The 17,970-nt window shown below is 56.7% G+C and overlaps 5 protein-coding genes across 5 annotated transcripts; 3 read left to right on the top strand and 2 right to left on the bottom strand.

Moving 5' to 3' along the window:
* Positions 1-288: 288 nt before the first annotated feature.
* B0T15DRAFT_285513 (L-lysine 6-monooxygenase (NADPH-requiring)-domain-containing protein) lies at positions 289-2,644 on the bottom strand. Its single transcript, XM_062863625.1, has 3 exons — positions 1,487-2,644; positions 757-1,399; positions 289-657 (listed from the first exon to the last, which is right to left on the bottom strand). The coding sequence occupies exons 1-3, from the start codon at positions 2,416-2,418 to the stop codon at positions 580-582; spliced, it is 1,653 nt and encodes a 550-aa protein (XP_062719609.1). The 5' UTR covers positions 2,419-2,644; the 3' UTR covers positions 289-579.
* Positions 2,645-5,112: 2,468 nt separating this feature from the next.
* On the top strand, positions 5,113-6,576 carry B0T15DRAFT_285526 (uncharacterized protein). The gene is made up of 2 exons (XM_062863626.1): positions 5,113-5,936; positions 6,007-6,576. Exons 1-2 carry the CDS (start codon positions 5,383-5,385, stop codon positions 6,386-6,388), a joined length of 936 nt encoding a protein of 311 aa, XP_062719608.1. The 5' UTR covers positions 5,113-5,382; the 3' UTR covers positions 6,389-6,576.
* Positions 6,577-8,466: 1,890 nt separating this feature from the next.
* Positions 8,467-10,540, top strand: B0T15DRAFT_541364 (uncharacterized protein). The gene has a single exon (XM_062869855.1). The coding sequence runs from the start codon at positions 8,496-8,498 to the stop codon at positions 10,323-10,325; it is 1,830 nt and encodes a 609-aa protein (XP_062719607.1). The 5' UTR covers positions 8,467-8,495; the 3' UTR covers positions 10,326-10,540.
* A 525-nt stretch (positions 10,541-11,065) lies between these two features.
* On the bottom strand, positions 11,066-14,063 carry B0T15DRAFT_513958 (eukaryotic membrane protein family-domain-containing protein; the record flags this gene model as incomplete). The annotated part of the gene is made up of 2 exons (XM_062868086.1): positions 11,066-11,803; positions 11,865-14,063. The coding sequence occupies 2 exons, from the start codon at positions 14,061-14,063 to the stop codon at positions 11,066-11,068; spliced, it is 2,937 nt and encodes a 978-aa protein (XP_062719606.1).
* A 928-nt stretch (positions 14,064-14,991) lies between these two features.
* Positions 14,992-16,575, top strand: B0T15DRAFT_541361 (dienelactone hydrolase). The gene is made up of 3 exons (XM_062869854.1): positions 14,992-15,273; positions 15,340-15,730; positions 15,807-16,575. Exons 1-3 carry the CDS (start codon positions 15,224-15,226, stop codon positions 16,128-16,130), a joined length of 765 nt encoding a protein of 254 aa, XP_062719605.1. The 5' UTR covers positions 14,992-15,223; the 3' UTR covers positions 16,131-16,575.
* Positions 16,576-17,970: the final 1,395 nt, after the last annotated feature.

The raw sequence follows: 17,970 nt of genomic DNA, 5'->3' as shown, positions 1-17,970 counted from the left end.
AGCCTTGTGCTGTACGACCTGTACCCCTCTCAAGCTCCAGGACCCGTTAGTCATAGCTGGTAATATGATTGCGTCATGTGAGGTGAGACCCCCATTCTCGGCCGACCCTCAGACTCGGCGTTCAGGGGCAGCGTCGGTCAAAAAGCAACCCAACCGAAGGGGGGTTACTCCCCGCTCGCCTACAGTGTACACGGGGTCGACTCTCATCCGATATTCGGCCTCCATGCGTACCTACCAAACAAGCGTCCCGCAGTTCCCTGGAGTTTGGTTGACCAACGCTTTCCCCCACATCAGGCTTGCCGACGTAACATTCCAAACCCTCCCTCGGAGGCTCACTGTGAGCCATCTGCTCACCATCGGTTTGCCTGCTTAAGCGAGGGCGAGGGCAGGCTCTCCTTCAAGAGTGTCCAATTACAGCAGATCCTTCACCGACAAAGGTCTCTTGTCCTAGTGTGTTCCTAGTACGCTGCATCGGAAAAAGAAAAAAAGAAGAACAACATGCTTTTTTCAAAAAATGCGCCCCCTACCTATCTTAAAGTCCTTTTTATTCATGTCAGAAACATCAACCCACCATCTCTCTTACGCCGACGCTCCAAAAATAGACTGCACCATCTCCCCAGATCGCGTAGATAGCACAGAAAGTAGGGTATCACTCAACTGTAGCGGTGGCAAGTTTGTTAGCTTGGGCAATGTCCCAGCAGCGAAGAAGCAAGGAAGGAAGGAAGAAAAATACGAAAGAAAAATCACTGCACTTACACCATGAGTCGCCTCGCAGCAGCCTTGCAACCAAACGCCCGAACCAGGCGCAACAGCGCCCGGGGAGAATTTGACGCCATAATCACGACCGACCTCCATCACGCGGGTGCTCACCTGATCGTTCTTTCCGGTTTCCACCACCCACCGGTCTCCCCTCTGAATCCGACTCTCACTCTCACCCACAACAGCATCAACCACCTCGGGAAGAAGATGCCATGTATCCCTGAGCATGTCGACATGGGCCGTCCTCTTGTAGCCGGTGGCGCAGATGACAAGGTCTACATCCAGACTCTCCTCCACCTCCACCTCCTCCTCTCCCTCCCCGTCTAGGTAAGGACCATCCTGTGGCAGGTCCCCCGGGACAGCCAAAGCCGCCGCGACTTTCAAACGCAGCGCTCCATCATCGCCCGTCTCCTCCACGCCGACAATCTGCCGCCCGGCCAGGATGCGATGTGGCCAGGTCTTCTCGTCTGGCCCGAGCGTCCGCTTCTGGTGGTACATGACCTCGAACAGGTGCTCGATCAGCTCGAGCCGCACGACGCTGTAGTTGGTCGCGCGCGCGTCGGCGAGCAGGCTGGCGCGGTATGCGTAGGACTTGGGGTAGATGGTGTCGATGAATTCCGGGTTGAAGATGGAATTGACGCTGGGAAATGGAAGAAGGCAAAACGTCAGTCCTGTTTAAGTCGTGATGAAGGAGAAGGGAGTTCTTTTTCATTCATATATAACTCACAATGGCGAATCGTCGCTGGGCTTGAGGAACTCGGACCGCATCACCAGGCACGTCTTGCTGTTCGGGTACAGGGTCTGCAAATTACTAAAGATCTCGGCCGCGCTCTGCCCGGCGCCGATCACGGCCACGCGGTACCGCGCCGCGCGGTCGTTCATGATCTTGGGCACGAGCTGGGCGTACTGCGACGAGTGGATGATGCGCGGGTGGCGTGCAGGGAAGACGCTCGGAATCGACGCCTGCCCGCCCACGGCCACCACCACGTTCCGCGCCCGGCGGGTGGTGGTCGCGCCGGTCTTGGTATTGCGTGACGTCACCGCGAACATCCGGCGCGGGCCGTCCTCGTGCACGGGCGCAATGGAGAGCACCTCGTGCTGGTACTGGACCACGTCCTCGAAATGGCGCGCGCACCACCGCAGGTAGTCCTCGAACTCGGCGCGCGCCGGCATGAAGGTGCTCAGGTTGACAAAGTCAACCAGCCGGTTGTTCCGGTGCAGGTAGTTGAGGAAGGTGAAGTTGGACCGCGGATCGCGCAGCGACGCGAGGTCCTTGATGAAGGAGATCTGCATCTTGGCGCCCGGCAGCAGCATGCCGGCGTGCCACGAGAACTGCGGCTGCTTCTCCAGGAACAGCACCTGCGGCGCCTGCGCCAGCTTGCCGGCCTCCAGCGTGTCGTGGAGCGCAACCGCGATCGCCACGCTGGCCGGCCCGAAGCCGACGCAGATCAGGTCGAGCACGGCATCGGCCTCTGCCGCCCTCAGATATGGACTCTTGGGGAAGTCTTGTGGTGACGAACGCGAGGGACCGTTGGTAGTGCCGTTGGCGTGGCCATTGGCAGCGCCGTTCACCAATTGGGGGACCGCATCGTCGTCATGGTCATGGTAGCCATTCTGGGCGGCTGGGGGTTCCATATCGTTGATGCCGTGGGGCGACATGGCTACGGCGGTCGCGTGAAGACCAAGTCCGAGTGTCCGACTTCAGCGCGGTGTAGACAGAACCTCAACAAGGGACCTCTGCGAGTTGCGATAAAAAATGGATGTCGTCAGCGGGGCGGCCAGCTCGGGGTTTGACGGAAACGCTAGTCAGTTGTGTGACGGGCCCGCGCTCTGCCACCTCGGTTGACCGTTGACGTAACCTGCGGGTCTCGGAAAGTTGAGGTGGGATGGAGGGGTAAGGAGAAAAAGAGACAAAGGCCCGTGTGTTATGATGGGTAAAAGGAGAGAAAGGGAGAGGTGGTTCCCCGGCAGGAGAGACGGGCGATGGGTTGAGTTTTGATAGTTTCCCAGCGGAATTGCCCTGGGGCCCTGGGCTGGGGTGAGGTCCTGTCTATTAGTCGTGCAAGCACCAAAGGTCCAAAACCTTGGCCAAAAGCCATGCGAGCCCCATGTCATAGACTCCCGTCATGGCCCCATTGCGCCGTGCTCATCCGCCGCCGCCCATCGAACGACCGCAGGGGGGACCGCCCGCGCCATCGCGGAGCTCCTTCTGGTTGCAGTAACCATTGACATGATTTAAATCGCGTCCCGGTGGGGGTCCATGAGATATTTTCTTTCGATTGATCAGTGACATGGACCGAGAGCAGCAGGGTGCCAGTCCGGGCCACAACTATGAGAAGCTGCGCGATTGAAAGCGGCACGCCAGTGGGGTCCAGGGGTGCTCGGCAGCGCAGGCGATGGTTGCGGCGATGCATTTGCCATTTTTCCAGGGGTTGGGCGCGGCAGGAAGCGGCAGTTCGGGATTATCTTCGGATCAGATAAGATGAGATCAGTGGGCCCCGGAAGCCATCAAGGTCAGGGAAGCTGTTCGCTGAACCAATGAACAGGCGGAGCAAACACTGTGATTCGTTGCTCGTCCCCCGAGCCCTGGCTCTTTCCTCCGAAGAGCGGACGGATGTCAACATTGGTTCCACTGCTAAAGGAGGGGCGAGGCAGGCCCAATTGCTTATCAGATCGTACGACGATGGACCGAGGAAGTGAACCCGAGCCCTTACCGCAGTAGGAGCATTTTGTGCCGAGGGAACGCGCGAGACCGGGCATGAAGCAGCGTTCTCTAATCCGTAAGGCAAGTTGGCTACTGACAAGAGCCCTTCCTCGAATCGTATCCTAAAGTAGCTGATTGCTAGCAAGAAATACTTTTCTACTACATCAGAAGTCTCAGAGTTCGAAAGAGACCGGACGATGTGACAGATGCAAAAGTCTTCCACCTGAGACGAGCAACCTGGTCGTCAACCGACCAAGGGGTCCATAAGCAGAGTTTTGCCGAAGGACCCCTTAAACTCCGATTGGTCCGGTGAGCTATCTGATGATCTGATAAGATTATCAAATGAGTGGGTCATTCTTGGCGGTGGAAGAAATCGGAGGTGAACTGAATGAGGTGCACATGCAAGCCACCGGCAAGATTGCCTCCTCGCTGGATCTTGAAAGCCGACGTCGGGCCACCAGCTTCCATTACACCCAGCGGACAGGCCCAGTCGTCGCCCACATCGCAAGCTCTTCCTACCTGGACCAAGCTCACACATTGGGATCACTTCCCATTACTGGAGGTTTAAGCTCTCTTATTACGGATCTCTCTTCGTTGAAGTGGGAGCTCCCGTCCTTATTACATCAGGCTAAGCTTCTGCTATCATCACATAAACATCCGTCAGTCAATCTTCTTGACAGTCGTGGACGGCCTTGGACAAAGAACTCTTCGAACTCGTCAGACGGTCAGCTCCCTTGCTCCACCAGTGATCGACTGCCTACCCCGCACACACGAAAATGAAGTTACGAACTACGAGCCTTGGCAATCTCTAAGCCCAAGCATTTCTCGGTTTCCCGATGGTTTCCGGTTCCGGAGCGACGTTGCGGCACTTTTGCATCGATTGCGAAAAGGAAAATCACAGTCACCATGAAGCTTCACACCATCTACTGACGAGCTCTTCGCTGAGCCCGCTCCGCCGGAATAGCCCGCTCCGCCGGAATGTCCCGTGACCTCAGCGCCCCTGCCGTGTCACACATCCACTACGCAGCACCTTATCTACACCGGCTTGCCTCACCTAAAAGTCACTTCGGCGGATCGAGAACAAGAAAGAGCGCGACTGGGTCGCCCTGTTTGCTGTTTCTGCCCTCGCGAGAGAAGCAGAAGCTGCAGAACTCGCAAACTGGTTGATCCAGGCCCCTTTCGCTTCAGCTGTCCACATTCTGTCCTTGGCAAAGGAAAGCTACCGTCTGCACCAAAATGCCACAGAAACAGTTGAGCCGCACGGGGTCAGCAGAGTCAGGCCATCGAGCAAGAAGAGAGCAGGAAGCACCCATCTTCTCAGCCTTATTACGGGCATGAATACCAAAGCATCCTGGACGATGCTGCTGACAAGTCAGCATCGCATCTGAAGGCTTGGAAAAGGGCGCAAGGCTCGGTCGCAGTGCAGGAAATGATGGGTCGGGCGGTGGCACAGATTGGTGCGTCCCTGCCGCTCATCTTATACCCTTGAGACGAAGGACGTCCCAGTGCAACCCTAGTTCTTCAGCTGCCCCAAACAGGGTAACAGCGCCGGGGGATCGCTGCATGCAAGCGACGCCAAACTTTACGCCGTCTTACGCCAAGCAGGCCATCCGGGCCGCATCGACTCTCAATCCGAGTCAATCGAGCCTTGCTGATTTGTGAATGCAGGGGTTGATCGGTGGGGAAATTTCCATCGACCGTGGCCAGTCCAGATGGGCTAAATATCAAATCAACGGCGCTCAGGGGCGCTCAGGGACGTTGGCGTCTGCTTCCCATTCAGCGCCAGCCAAGCACGCCCTGCGCAAGCGCGATCGCCCAACCCGACGCCACATCTAAACACCTAACGGCGTCATTCCTGGCGCCGACGACGACGAAGACGTGGACGTATCGAGAACGCCCCAGCGCCAGTTTTGAGCGTGATGCAAAAGATGGGGTTGCCGCCCGATGAGAACCTCCCGGAGGTGGTTCAGCAGCGGCCGATGACGGGCGTGTCGACTCTCCCAGAAGTGGTGCCCGATCCATCACCAGAAGCGGCCCCGCAGATGTACTATCATGAGTCGGGCAAGTATCCCGCTCAGTACGATGACGCGCCGAAACTGCCGCACGAGGAACCGTCGCCGGTGATGCAGATGGCCGGGCAGCCATACGACCAGTACCAGCAACCGTGGCACGGGGCGGGAAACCCAGCCAGCGCCATAAGCCCGGAGAGCTCTGTGCCCTGGCAATCGTTCCCTGCCGGCGATGGCGACGACCGCACGTTCGTGGGCAGCGGCCCGGCGCCGGAGAAGCGCATCTGCGGACTACGCAAGCGTGTCTTCATCATCGTTGCCGCCATTGTCGGCCTTGTGATCGTCGTGGCGGCAATTGGAGGGGGTGTGGGCGGCGCGGTGGCAGCAAGAAACAGCCAAAACTCAGCGGACGAGGCGGCGGAGGGGGATACATCATCAACATCGGCCTCCAGCTCCAGCGGCAGGTGAGTTTCGGCCCAAGCGGCCACCCCCAGATCTGTGAACACCGGCTAACAATCGCCACTGCGCGACAAGCATCAGCGCTACAACCACAACAACTAGATCAACATCCACTTCCAGCGCGCCAACGCCCACCATTACAGACCTCATCAACCAGACCGACCCGTCCGTTTTCAAGATGTTTGCCTTCCAGGCCTGGGAGAAGCCCGACTTCAAGGGCAAGTCGACCGAGGTCTACGTGGAGGAGGGCTTCTTCGACATCAACTTCACCGCCACGAGCTACATCTGGCTCCCCAACACCACGAACTGCTGCGTTACTTTCTGCGCGAATGAGGCGAAGTCCCTGGGGTATTATTGCGATCCGCGGAGGAGGAACGAGTCTTCGGAGGGCTTCCCGCGCTTCTCGCTCTGGTGCGGAAGGAAAGATACCAGCATGCAAAAGAGGTGCGCACAATAGAATGCGTTTTGCGGGCGTCGTTTACTTGTGGTTTTACTTTTTGCTTTTTGTCGAGCTGCGTTTTGGGATGATACCTCTCAGTTTGCTGGGGATAAATCAAGCTGCACGGATGGGTGGGAACGGACAGGGGCTGGGCTTGTTTCTCACGTCAGCGGGTTACGTACGTAGTAGTATCTTTTGGAGGACCAGGTCGTAGGGAGGGAATCCAGGTACGTTATGCTGACATCTGCTGCATGGTTAAAAATCGATATCATGAATCTCTCCTCTCCCCAAGCTTTAAGCCTGGCGCGGCGGAGTCTGGTGTCTCCTATCCGAAACAAGTTCCCCAAGTTTCACAGTGCAGCTGCTGAGCCCCCGGAAGCTGAGATGGCAGGATTTAAGGTCCCGTGAGGACGGGTAAAGTTCTTTCGTCCCAAGTCAACTGCGCCTCCCACCTGCCGGCATGGAAATCCCTTAAAACAGTGACACCAAAAGTCCAGCTGGGGGATGGTGACCAAACCAACGGCATTACATTGGTAGGGTTGCGCTCGTGCAACCGTCCCTTGCATGCCACAGGAGAGTGGTGTCGACAGCTTTCTACCGTGCCGTTCCTGTGCGACATCCGCGGTGCATCCCACAATTGGAAGGACTTCATGTGGGCAACTTGAAAGGTAAAGTGTCGTGTCTCCTGGTACCGATTGAATCGTGTTGGCGCGATAGGACCCATTGATATTTCCTGGGAGGCTCAAGCGCACGCATGCGATGCCCGAGGTAGGTAATTATCCAGTGAGCAGACAGTCAGGCTGTCTACATTGACGCTGACCAAGGGGGATTAAGGACTTACAGTTCACCTGGAGATGCAGCAGTGCTCTCAAACCAGAGAAGGAGACGGAGATGAATTTGGGCTTCCATAACGCCTGAGTTGTCGTTCTCTTATATCACAATCAGTGCCCATGCCTATGGCAACTACATGTAATAGAGATGCAATGAACTGAGCCGCTTCTTTACACGGTGCGATGTTTCCCCGGTCGGCATTGGTACTGGCATGCTGTACTGCACGCTTAAGTGCAAGCAACACGGCGAAGGTTGGATTGACATACTGACTCTGGCATCCCTTCCAAGACCAGCGTCTTCTCAGTACGATCCAGATATGTAAAGGTAACGATCCAGCACCGTTGGGGAGGAAGCCCTAAACTCTAAAAACGTTTGCCCCGAGGCATCGTACGGTGTTATGAATCAACCTGCAGAGGCCGGTGGGGGCCGACCTGCATGGTCAGCGGGTGAGCCCGTATCCAATCATTACGAGCCAGGAAGGACCAATGAGGATTGGGAAGATTGGGAACAATGCCAAGAACAATTGTTCCCAAGGAACAACGCCAAGGAACGTTGTTCCATCTGGAACAACGAGAACTACAATTGTTCCAAATGTTCCAGAGATCTAGGTACGGGATACCTAGGGGAGGAAGCTATATATAGTTCTATCATTTTATCACTCATTCAGATAGCTAGCTTCCTCAGTGAGTAATACAAGCAGTAGCCTTCATCTACTGTGCAGACATTGCGACTTGCATTGTTGTGAACCCTTTGGCTTCACCGAGACCTACAGTCCGACCAGCATTACCTTCGACCGGCAAACCCTTTCAGAGGCAGGACTGCCTATGGTTTCGTCACAGCTATTTGGGCTAGAAAAAATGTTAGGTATAGATAAGAAGCTTGAGAATACAAAATATAGATGTAGATTATATATATAATCGACGGTATTAATAGAAATGGCTGTCAAGATTATCTACTGCGAATATTATGGATTGTGTTAAAGAAGAAAGAAGAGGATGGCAATAGCTATGGCGCTATAGAAGATATGCAATTCCCGGGGAGGGTGGGCCAGGGCACTAAGCCAATTATGGCTAACCTACTGCACATTGCACGTACCGAGCATTCAATACAGACACGGAAGGTGTGGGCGCAGTGGTGCACAGACCACTTTTGGGTTTCTGAGCAAACTCAGCTATCGGCTTCTAGGTCTGGGCACGTGTGGGTCGGCCCCACTTTAACTTCGAAAACCGGCCGCGCCGTCGTCAAACTTGCGAAGCTCGTCGCAACATCCACGGTTTTTCCGACCCAATTCACAATGGCATACCAGCCCTCTCCCTCTGTACTACCACCGCTTCCGCCTGGCTGGACCGAGCACAAAGCGCCAACGGGTCACACCTATTACTACAATGCCGAAACGAAAGTGTCCACGTACAAGCGGCCGGGCGTCGCGCCGATTGCGCCTGTCGCCCCCGTGGCGCCCATCGCGCCTGCTGTCGTTCCAGCCCCAGCTTCCGTCCCAGTCGCGGCCCCGATAAATCCGGCCATGGGCAGCTTTGTGCAGCATCAGATGGTGCCGCAGATCAATCTATCCGACCCCGCCGTTGCGAACGCCTTCATGGCCCAGTACGCCCAGGCACAGCAACCGCAACAAGGTCAACGGGATGGCTTTGGCGCCGGGGCCAGGGGCGGATCGCAGTCCCGGCCGCGGCCGCAGCCTGTCGATAAGCCGCGGTCCAAAGTTGCCATCCCGGGCTGCGAGCCTTGGATTCTCGTCTACACCAAATACGGCCGCCGGTTCGTGTATAACCCGGCCAAGAATGCGAGCTACTGGCGCATACCAGAGAAGCTGATGCCCGCCGTCCTCGAGCTCGACCAGGCGCGGATCCGGCAAAAGGCCGAGGGGAAGACGACAGAGCCGCAGGAGCAAGAACAAGAAGCACAGCAGGAGGAGGGAGCAGCAGACGGCGGAAAACCGTCTCGACCCCCGCCAACAGGAGGACAGGAGGCAGAGGCAGAACATGACTACGACAGCTCTGAATATGAAGAAGTCGAGGTGACGGACGACGAGGATGCTGATCAATACGCAGAAGGCAGCTCCCGCAAACGGCAACGCACCGAAGAGCCGACGGGCAACGACGCGCCCGCCGAGTTCACCGAGGCCGACATCGCCGCCCAGCTCGCAGCCATGGGTGCCGAGTACGGCGAGGACAACGAAGACGCCGAGATGGGCGAAGGCTGGGATGATGAAGGCGGCGACGAGGGCTTACCGCTCTCCGACTCAGACGCGCGTGAGCTGTTCAAGGACCTGCTCAACGACTTCAACATCAACCCGTACAGCCCGTGGGACAAGCTGATGGAGGAAGGCAAGATCTTCGACGACGCGCGGTACACGGTGCTGCCAACCACCAAAGCGCGCAAGGAAGTGTGGGAGGAGTGGTCGCGCGCCAAGATCCAGGAGCTCAAAGAGCGGCGCGCAAAGGAAGAGAAGAAAGACCCGCGCATCCCCTACCTGGCCTTCCTGCAGGCGAAAGCGACACCCAAACTCTACTGGCCCGAGTTCCGTCGAAAATACAAGAAGGAAGACGCCGTGAAAGACCCCAAGCTCTCCGACAAGGACCGCGAGAAGTACTACCGCGAGCACATCAACCGCCTCAAGCTGCCCCAAGCAACCCTCAAAGCCGACCTGAAGAAGCTCCTCGCCTCGGTCCCGCCGTCGCAGCTCAACAACCAAACCTTACCCACCCACCTCCCCGCGCAGGTGCTCTGCGATATACGATACATCTCACTAGACCCAACCGTGCGCGACCCGTTCATCGAGGCATACATCAAAGGGCTAGGCCCGCCGCCCGAGGCTGGGGAGGTGGCGGCGGAGGCAGAAGGGGAGGAAGAGAAGAAGGCACGCGAGGAGCGGCGCAAGCGGGAGAAGGCGCTGCAGGAGCGGGAGAGGGTCGTGGCGGAGGAGAAGAGGCGGCAGGAGAAGAGGCTGCAGTATGAGCGGGCGAGGTTGCGAGAGGAGGAGAGGGAGTTGGAGCGAGCGATGCATGTCGGTAAGAAGGGTTTGGTTACGAGCAGTAGTAGTAGTAGTAGTCAGTTGGCTGGAGGAATGTCAGGTGGGGGAGAGGGCGATATGGCGGAGGGGTCGTAAGTTATTTAATGTTTGTCGTCCGGACTTAGAATGGAGATGAGCGGTTGGATGAAAACCAGTTTTGGTTCTGTACTGCGGTCGTTAAGAGGACTGATATCATACCACGCTGTAGTGCTCATCTCGGAAACCTTTGGGCTGTATATCGCCATTGATACCTTGCAGGATCACTCTGTTGATAATTTCGTAGGAGTGGTGCGCATGCCATACAACGGGACCTGGGCGACACACCGCGCCGGGCTTTCTTCCAGGAGGTCATGAGGTGAGGTGAGTGTGATCACAGCTAGAGAAAGACCGGGGCTCTCACACACCGAGTCGGTCGATGATAATAATACCAAAGATAATTCCCAACGACAAGGTAAGGCATATATAGAAGTTCCACGTCCCTCATCGTCAACGGTCCTTGCCCACACACAAAGAGTTCCTATGCGTGGTCGAGCGGTATTGGGAGGAGGGGCCCGAGTCTCCTACAGCCTGCTCTGTTCGTGCGTTTCGCCTGATCACCGAAAGCCTGCGCGTTCGAGCCCACGCAGATGCAGTAAAAACCCACCTTACTGAGGTTTTCCGTAACCGACTACAGCCTGAGGACAATCAGGCTCTAGCCGGGTAGCCTTTCGCACAGCTCTCTACCATGAACGCTTTCAACAAGTTCTAAGACTTTATGTACGTCATATACATATAATATGTAAAGGCACTCGCTGTACAACAAGAAAGACACAACAAAAAGGGCATACAGCACAGGCCTACCAAATCCTCCTGGCAACCATCTCATACCGAATGACGTGCGCAAAGTCCTTCTCCTTGTCCCTCTCAGCCTTCTCCTCATTCTTCCGCTCCCTCTCCTTGGCCTTCCGCAACCCCTCGACATCCTCCCCAAAGATCCACCGCCTCCTCTCCTCGCCAACCTCCACCTGCGCATACCCGCCGACCCGCTTCCCCTTGGCGTCAAACGACTCCCGCTCGGCCTGCCCCGCCGCGATGGCGTGCTCCTGCAGCTTCATGCGCGCGTACCGATGGCGCGCGTACCGCAGCAGGACCATGCCCAGCAGTAGCTTGACCAGCAGCAGGACAAGGAAGACGAGGCCGAAGACGACCACCATGGTCAGTGCGGCGATGGCGTCGTCGGACGTCCAGGGGAGACGGTTCCATGCTCGGAGAAGGAAGGAGGACGGGGTGGAGGAAGCGGAAGCAGCTGCGCCGGTGGCGTTGTCCGAGATGTATTCGGCGTAGGGGTAACCGAAGACAGAGCGGCCCAGTGCGTTGCGGATGAGGTTGTCGATCCGGTCCAGGGCGGCGAGCATCGCGGGCGAGGGTGTGGCGGAGTCGGCGGAGAGGGAGGTTTGCGTGGACGGCGGAAGCGGGGTGGGGAGGTGGGCGGCCAGGAACATGTTGTAGATTTGCACCGAGGCGCGGATGAAGAAGCAGGACAGCGGGAGGAGCGGGACGCCCAGGCGGCGAGTCAGGGACGGGGTTACAAAGGCCTGTCATGAATGAGCAATCCTCATCTAAAATCAGTGGTTCGGGCCGCGACATGAAGCTTACATTGGTGTAGTAGTCCTTGCAGAGAATGTCGAGTATCCTCCCGTAAAACGTCGGCTTGATGTTGTTGAATTTGTTGACGTAGGCATGCTTGATCCAGTCGACCACCATCTCGCTGCCGATGACCACGATGAACGGAGAGAGCACCTCGCCCGACCACAGCCACGACGGCAAGATGGTGAAGCTGGCGGGCAAATTGGACGTCGTATGCAGCGGCATGCTGGTCGACCCGCCGTCCTCGCTCCCGGCGCCGGGCACCGACAGCCCTCCTACCTCGACGATGTTGCGCATGCCGATGACGATCAGTATGATCCAGAGCTGGAAGCGCTCGACGATGTCGGCGCAGGTGAGCTGGAACGTGTTTTCCTTCTCGAAGCGCTTGAACACGGTGCTCTTGATCTCGACGAATTGGTTCGACAACAGGAGGGTCAAGAGGGCATTGGAGTACGAATTTACGGCGACGTTGAGCGTAATGGCTTGGTAGAAGAGGATGACGGAGTGCAGAACGTTATACGCGAGCGCGAGCACGAACATGCCCAGCGGTAGCATCACCTTCGAGCGGCCCAGGCTGTTCCTCGACAGCGTCTCTGTGCTGAAGAGACACTCAAACACGTCCTGGCCGAGTGCAGACAGCAACCTGTCGCCAACCTCGAGCAGGTTGTAAATGGCGTACAGCTTGATGGCCGATTGGGCGCGGATGGAGTGGTACGTGCGGCTGGCGTCCAGGCTCATGAGAGCCATGGAGCTGCAGATGATGATGGCGCCCTGAAGCAGATCGGCCTTGTGGAAAGAGGTCAGGTTGGACGGGCTCGACTTCGTCCGGCGGTGCCGGAACGTTCCCGTCGCCCGAGCGCCTGGTTTCTGAGAGGAAGCACTGCCTCCAGCTCCCGGGAAACGAGGTGTCGCGTCCGCCCCAGTGTGGGCCGCCCAGGCGGTGGCATAGCCAGTGCCATCAGCACCACCGTCTCGTGCCCTACTTCGACTTCTAGAATCATCGGCTCGATTCTCGGACCCGCTCGGCAACACCGAACGGCCTCGGCGTCCGCGCTTCCACAGCCGTCCCATCCCATACCACACGAAGCCGACCAGCCACTTGATCTCCTTGCCGACGACATAGGCCCACCAGCGCACCAGCACGGACGCGGCGATGCAGAAGCGCATCGGCAGCACGGTGAAGGTCCACAGCCAGGCGTCGAAGCACGCCGCGGCCCCAAACACCATGACGCGTTCGAGGCACATAGGCAGGAACAAAAAGTTCTTGAGCCGCTCAAACTTGACAGCGCTCGACTCGTATGGTATGTCGCTGGTGTACGAGTGGTGGATGTAGAGCGGACTCGGCCGCTGGCCAGCAAGTTCCAGCTGCAGCAGGGTCGGGATGGACATCGGCGGGAGCGGGATCGAAGGCGGGATTGGGGACGGAGGGGTGGGTTCGATCTTGTCGTTCCGAGCTGGTGCATCGGCTTTGTTTGTCGCCGGCGGGTGGTTGCCGTGGCTGTCGAGCTCGAGCGGAGGCGGCCGCGGGGCTGGCTGGAACGAGTTGCGGCGGGACGGCTGCCGAGCGGTCGGCTGTCTACCCATGGGTGGCGTGGATAACGTCCGCGTATTGACCACTGGGCGCCCCGGCATAGACCCGGAAATTGTGCCCTCCTCTGTGGCCCTCGAAAGTCTTCTGCTTGTCTCGACGACGCCGGCTGTCAATGGTGCATCGTCCGTTCTGCGACCCGGAATGGCGGCGACCGGTAGTGACTCGCGGGCGGCGGTCAATTCCTGTATCTTGGATGCCGAGAGGCGCCGGACGGTATCGGGGTGGCTCGATTTCGTGTTGGACCTGCTGCGGGTCTTGCCGACGCTGATGTTGGGGTCCTTCGCGACGCCATTGGAGTTAGCCGACGGAGGTTTGTTGGAGGGTTCGACGTCGCTCTGGCTGTCGCTTGACGGATCGGGGGTCGGGACGCCCTGGGTCGAACTGGCGACAGTTCGCTCTCCTGGCGCCTGAGATTCCGCAGCAGGTTTTGGAAAGCCGTTGTTCGGCGTCAAGACCGGAGAGGGAAGGCGATCGGCCTTCCATTGTGAATCCCTCGTCTTTCTTGTGCTGCGACCGTCTTGGTCAGTTTTCTCTCCGGGAGAAGTGGCGGAAGCCCTGGAGCTTTCGACAGCGGCTGCGGACGGCTCCTCCCCGCCGCTCCGCACTGTGCTCTCCATGGTCCGTACGGCGGCTAAGCTACAACATCACTGACACTTGTGGCTGGTGGTCAAGAACCGAAAGTCAAGCCGTTGTCCACCGATTGAAGATGATGATGCACAAAGGACAGCTCGATGTCGGCGTCAATTCGAAATGACACGCATATCCGGCTTGGCGTGAGCTTGGCCGACACCTTCTCCACCTTCCCGACTGCGGGTGCTTCCGCGGCCCAGATAAAGGGACAGTGTTCTCTTCAGAAAGCCGTTCTTGACTGACTCAAGTCCATTACTCGAGATACTTACCTAGCCACATACCCTGAGGGTGCTATGACACTGAAATGCTTCCTTGGAGAGTGAATGGCTAATGCTACCCGATTTCCGAGATCAAAGAGCCCAAGAGAGCGTACTTTTCAACTCAGACTGTGGGGCTGTAGCTCCAGCGTTGTGGAGTATGATGAGCCGTCCCAGGAACTGCCGTTGAGTAGCACCGGCATCGAACCTTGTCGGCGGGTTTTATCAGGGTTTCTCGGCTTCGTGATCTTCGTTATTCTTATGTTCTGCGTGTCCAACGCCGCCGGTATTGCATGGTATCCTGCGCATGCTAAAGTGTTTTGCTGACCAGGCGGGACATTAGGTCCTGGACTACCTACGTCACCGCGAAACCACAGTGTTACCACACCGGCCTCTGTGAGCGGCCCGTCCAGGACTCCAGAGAACCAGGCCAGTCATGTGTTTACGCGTGAGAACGCAATCCGGGACCGAAGTGCAGCAGCCTGCACCCTTCGGTACCTTGGTGCTGCCTAACACCACTGCAATGCCGCCTTTGATTTGTCCAGGAGCTCACCTCAATGCTGGAGGTGGGGTTTCGGCGCGTTGCCGTGTAAATTGAGGGGCATGGAGGGGCATGAGTGGAGGGGTTACATTAATGTACACCCGGGACACCGATCAGATTCTGGACGAGCACCAATCCAAGTCGGGCCTCACTTAAGAGCTAAATAAAGTTCCGTTGCTGATCGAGAAGGTTCTCTCTTCCATACCACACGCATCCTACAAAGCGCATATCCCAATTCTCCACTCAATTCCCGACCCGTCCTCTTCGAATTCTGCCATCACAGACTGACGCCCATCGTTTCTGGTCTCTCAAACAGCAGCTTTCGCCCCCCACAATCTTCAAGACCACCATGGCTTCGTACCCCCCTGGAAAATGCTGCACCATCGGGGTCAAGCACGAGTAGGTGACATAGCTCTAGATGTCAACGGCCCGGAAAGGCGTCACTGACAGGTTGCCCAACTCCAGTGGTGAGCCAACGGGCAAGATGGTCAAAGTGGCCAACAAGCACGATGGCTACCTCGCAACGCCGCCCGCCGACAAGGCCCACGAGGGAGTCGGCATCCTGATCTGCCCGGATGTCATTGGCATCTGGCAGAACAGCAAGCTCATTGCCGACCAGTTCGCGGCGAACGGCTACCTCACCCTTCTGCTCGACACCTTCAACGGCGACCCGCTCTCGCTCGGACCCAAGCCCGCAGGCTTCAACATCATGGACTGGATCGCCAAGGGCAGCGATGGAAACAACCCGCACACCAAGGAGGCGGTCGACCCCATCGTCGTGGATGGCATCAAGGCGCTGAAAGAGGAGTACGGAGTCAAGAAGCTTGGCGCCGTGGGGTACTGCTTCGGAGCCAAGGTATGCCTAGCTTGACTTGACTCGCATAAACAGCGGGGGGCGAATCCGGCTAACATTTGTGGGGTTGTCTAAATAGTACGTTGTGCGACACTATAAGGATGGGATCGACGTCGGCTACGTCGCGCACCCGTCCTTCATTGACGATGACGAGCTCTCGGCCATCACGGGCCCGCTGGCCATCTCGGCGGCTGAGACCGACTCCATCTTCCCCAACGAGAAGCGCCACCGGTCCGAGGAGATCCTCAAGGAGACTGGTAAGCCCTACCAGATCAACCTCTTCTCGGGCGTCGAGCACGGGTTTGCCGTGCGCGGCGACCCACAGGTCAAGGTCCAGAGGTTTGCCAAGGAGCAGGCCTTCTACCAGGCTGTCACCTGGTTCGACCACTACCTCGTCCAGTGACTGCGAGGCGGGGACTAGCGTATGGGGCTGTGACACTGTATGGTCTGAGCGGTTTGTTGTACTTGAGTCCCATTGTGCCCAGCTGCCGGTTGCTGCTCATCCGCTGGGAATTACTAGTTGGTGTGTATGCGCTATCTGTGCCTTTCAACAAGGGCATGCCATCAAAGCCTAGGTACTAGTAGTAGCTTGGGCCAGTACACAATACAGCGTACGAGATGATTCAATGTTCTGTCAACTTTGCTTGACTCTCCATGCTTGCTGCCTGGCGCTGCCGAGCTATCAAGGAATATCAGGTCGGTCGTCGTTGTGGGCCGAATCATGGCCTACCTGGACTGTGTTGACCGTTCCGGCCTCTGTCTGTATCCCCCACTTCATCTCGTCGGGACTTGAGGACATCCCAAAGTCGGAGTGCCACGTGATATATCTCACAGACAGAGCGGACGAGTTTGTCTAGGTCAGTAATAGTTACCCGGGACTTGGGTATGAGGAATAATAGCTTCTAAATCAAGCACTGGGATGGGATGCGTAAATGGAATCGAATACCCCAAAGACTCCAAAGAGACTTATCCAACACAACAGAAAGACGATAGCGCGATAAGTACCTTACTGGCCTCCTTTTTGTCCGGGTTCTAGTACTGAAACAAAGCGGTCCTTCCTAAGTAATTCAGATGATGTACTATTTCCTTTACAAACCGACCGAATGTTTTCTTCCTCTTCCCTTTCACAAAGTCAAAGAAGTTGCCATGCGATGGGGAATTATTGGCCCTGCGCATCAGTTGAACGAGCGCCTTCGCCCACAACCGGGGGCAATGGTCACATTGATAGACTGGCAGCTGGCTGGGTTCCGTGATAAAATCGGAAAGTTCTTTGAATGGCCTGTTGAAACCCCCGGCATTAAGGCTGAAGGCGCGTGATGTAATACAGACCAGGAAAGGCATGGACGCATGATATATGAATAAGTCTTCACGTTGCATTGCTTATATATCCCGTGTATCTAAGCTTCACTGTTCGGAATACTAGCCTCTTGGACCCTTTCCGGGACCTCAAGGTACCTGCGCCTCCCGCTGAAAATTACTGTGGCGCTCCGCGCTCATTTCAAGACTGACACAGCTGTCGAACTCAGAAACACTATTCCTATTCCATTTTCTCCTCCTCCTAATCCTTCTTCCCCCTCCGGGCCATGCGGAAGGCTGCTCATGCATTTTCATCTTCCCAGTATCTACTTGTACCTCTTCCTCTTCCGTTTTCTTCCTAGTCGATCTCATCTTTGTCTCTTTGTATTACCTCCTTCCCCCTATCTCACCTTTCTTGCTTTCCTTCTTGTGGTTTTACCCCTTTCATCTTCTTGACTTCTTGAATACCAGGTAGGTACCTACCATTCGAAAACACTCGGCTAGAATCGACGCATGGCGCTTTTGACCGTCGGGCAGGGTGCAGTCTAGGTACACAAAGGTACAGTCTACCTAGCTAGGTACCTAAGTACCTCCATATCAATGTCGAAAGCGACAGCCATGTCTTGTTACGATCCCCAAAACGGAAACCGGCTCCCATGCTGAGAACCTCAAGGAAAATGCGATTATGTATGGCCCCCGCAACATGTCTAAGTTTCTGTGAGCTCCATTGTTTCGCGCACACATGCGACCTTAACAATTCGACCGACTTTTCATTCTTGTTCTCAACTCGGGGTCCTGAAATTCATCTTTTCACCATCATCCTCGGTAACGGCAAATGGCTTCTTCTTACTTCGACACGATTACCAGCCGGTCAGCGTTCATGCGGGGCCATCCCTTGAATGAGAAGGCCATAAGCCAAGTCAGACCCGAAAGGATGTTCTCAGGCA

Source organism: Chaetomium strumarium, assembly GCF_033439665.1.
Source record: "Chaetomium strumarium strain CBS 333.67 chromosome Unknown B0T15scaffold_6, whole genome shotgun sequence".
In the NCBI taxonomy this organism is placed as follows: Eukaryota; Fungi; Ascomycota; class Sordariomycetes; order Sordariales; family Chaetomiaceae; genus Chaetomium; species Chaetomium strumarium.
Note: the sequence above shows the minus strand (reverse complement) of the source record. Positions and strands in the feature narration are given on the sequence as shown.

Excerpts from the sequence above, each read along its gene's own strand:
- B0T15DRAFT_541361 (XM_062869854.1), top strand. The coding sequence starts at position 15,224 with ATGGCTTCGTACCCCCCTGGAAAATGCTGCACCATCGGGGTCAAGCAC. Across the intron at positions 15,274-15,339 it reads ACCATCGGGGTCAAGCACGA|TGGTGAGCCAACGGGCAAGA; the intron begins GTAGGTGACATA and ends GCCCAACTCCAG. Across the intron at positions 15,731-15,806 it reads GGTACTGCTTCGGAGCCAAG|TACGTTGTGCGACACTATAA; the intron begins GTATGCCTAGCT and ends TTGTCTAAATAG.
- B0T15DRAFT_541364 (XM_062869855.1), top strand. The coding sequence starts at position 8,496 with ATGGCATACCAGCCCTCTCCCTCTGTACTACCACCGCTTCCGCCTGGC.
- B0T15DRAFT_285526 (XM_062863626.1), top strand. The coding sequence starts at position 5,383 with ATGCAAAAGATGGGGTTGCCGCCCGATGAGAACCTCCCGGAGGTGGTT. Across the intron at positions 5,937-6,006 it reads GCCTCCAGCTCCAGCGGCAG|CATCAGCGCTACAACCACAA; the intron begins GTGAGTTTCGGC and ends CTGCGCGACAAG.
- B0T15DRAFT_285513 (XM_062863625.1), bottom strand. The coding sequence starts at position 2,418 with ATGTCGCCCCACGGCATCAACGATATGGAACCCCCAGCCGCCCAGAAT. Across the intron at positions 1,400-1,486 it reads CCCAGCGACGATTCGCCATT|CGTCAATTCCATCTTCAACC; the intron begins GTGAGTTATATA and ends TCCATTTCCCAG. Across the intron at positions 658-756 it reads GCTGCGAGGCGACTCATGGT|TTGAGTGATACCCTACTTTC; the intron begins GTAAGTGCAGTG and ends CCACCGCTACAG.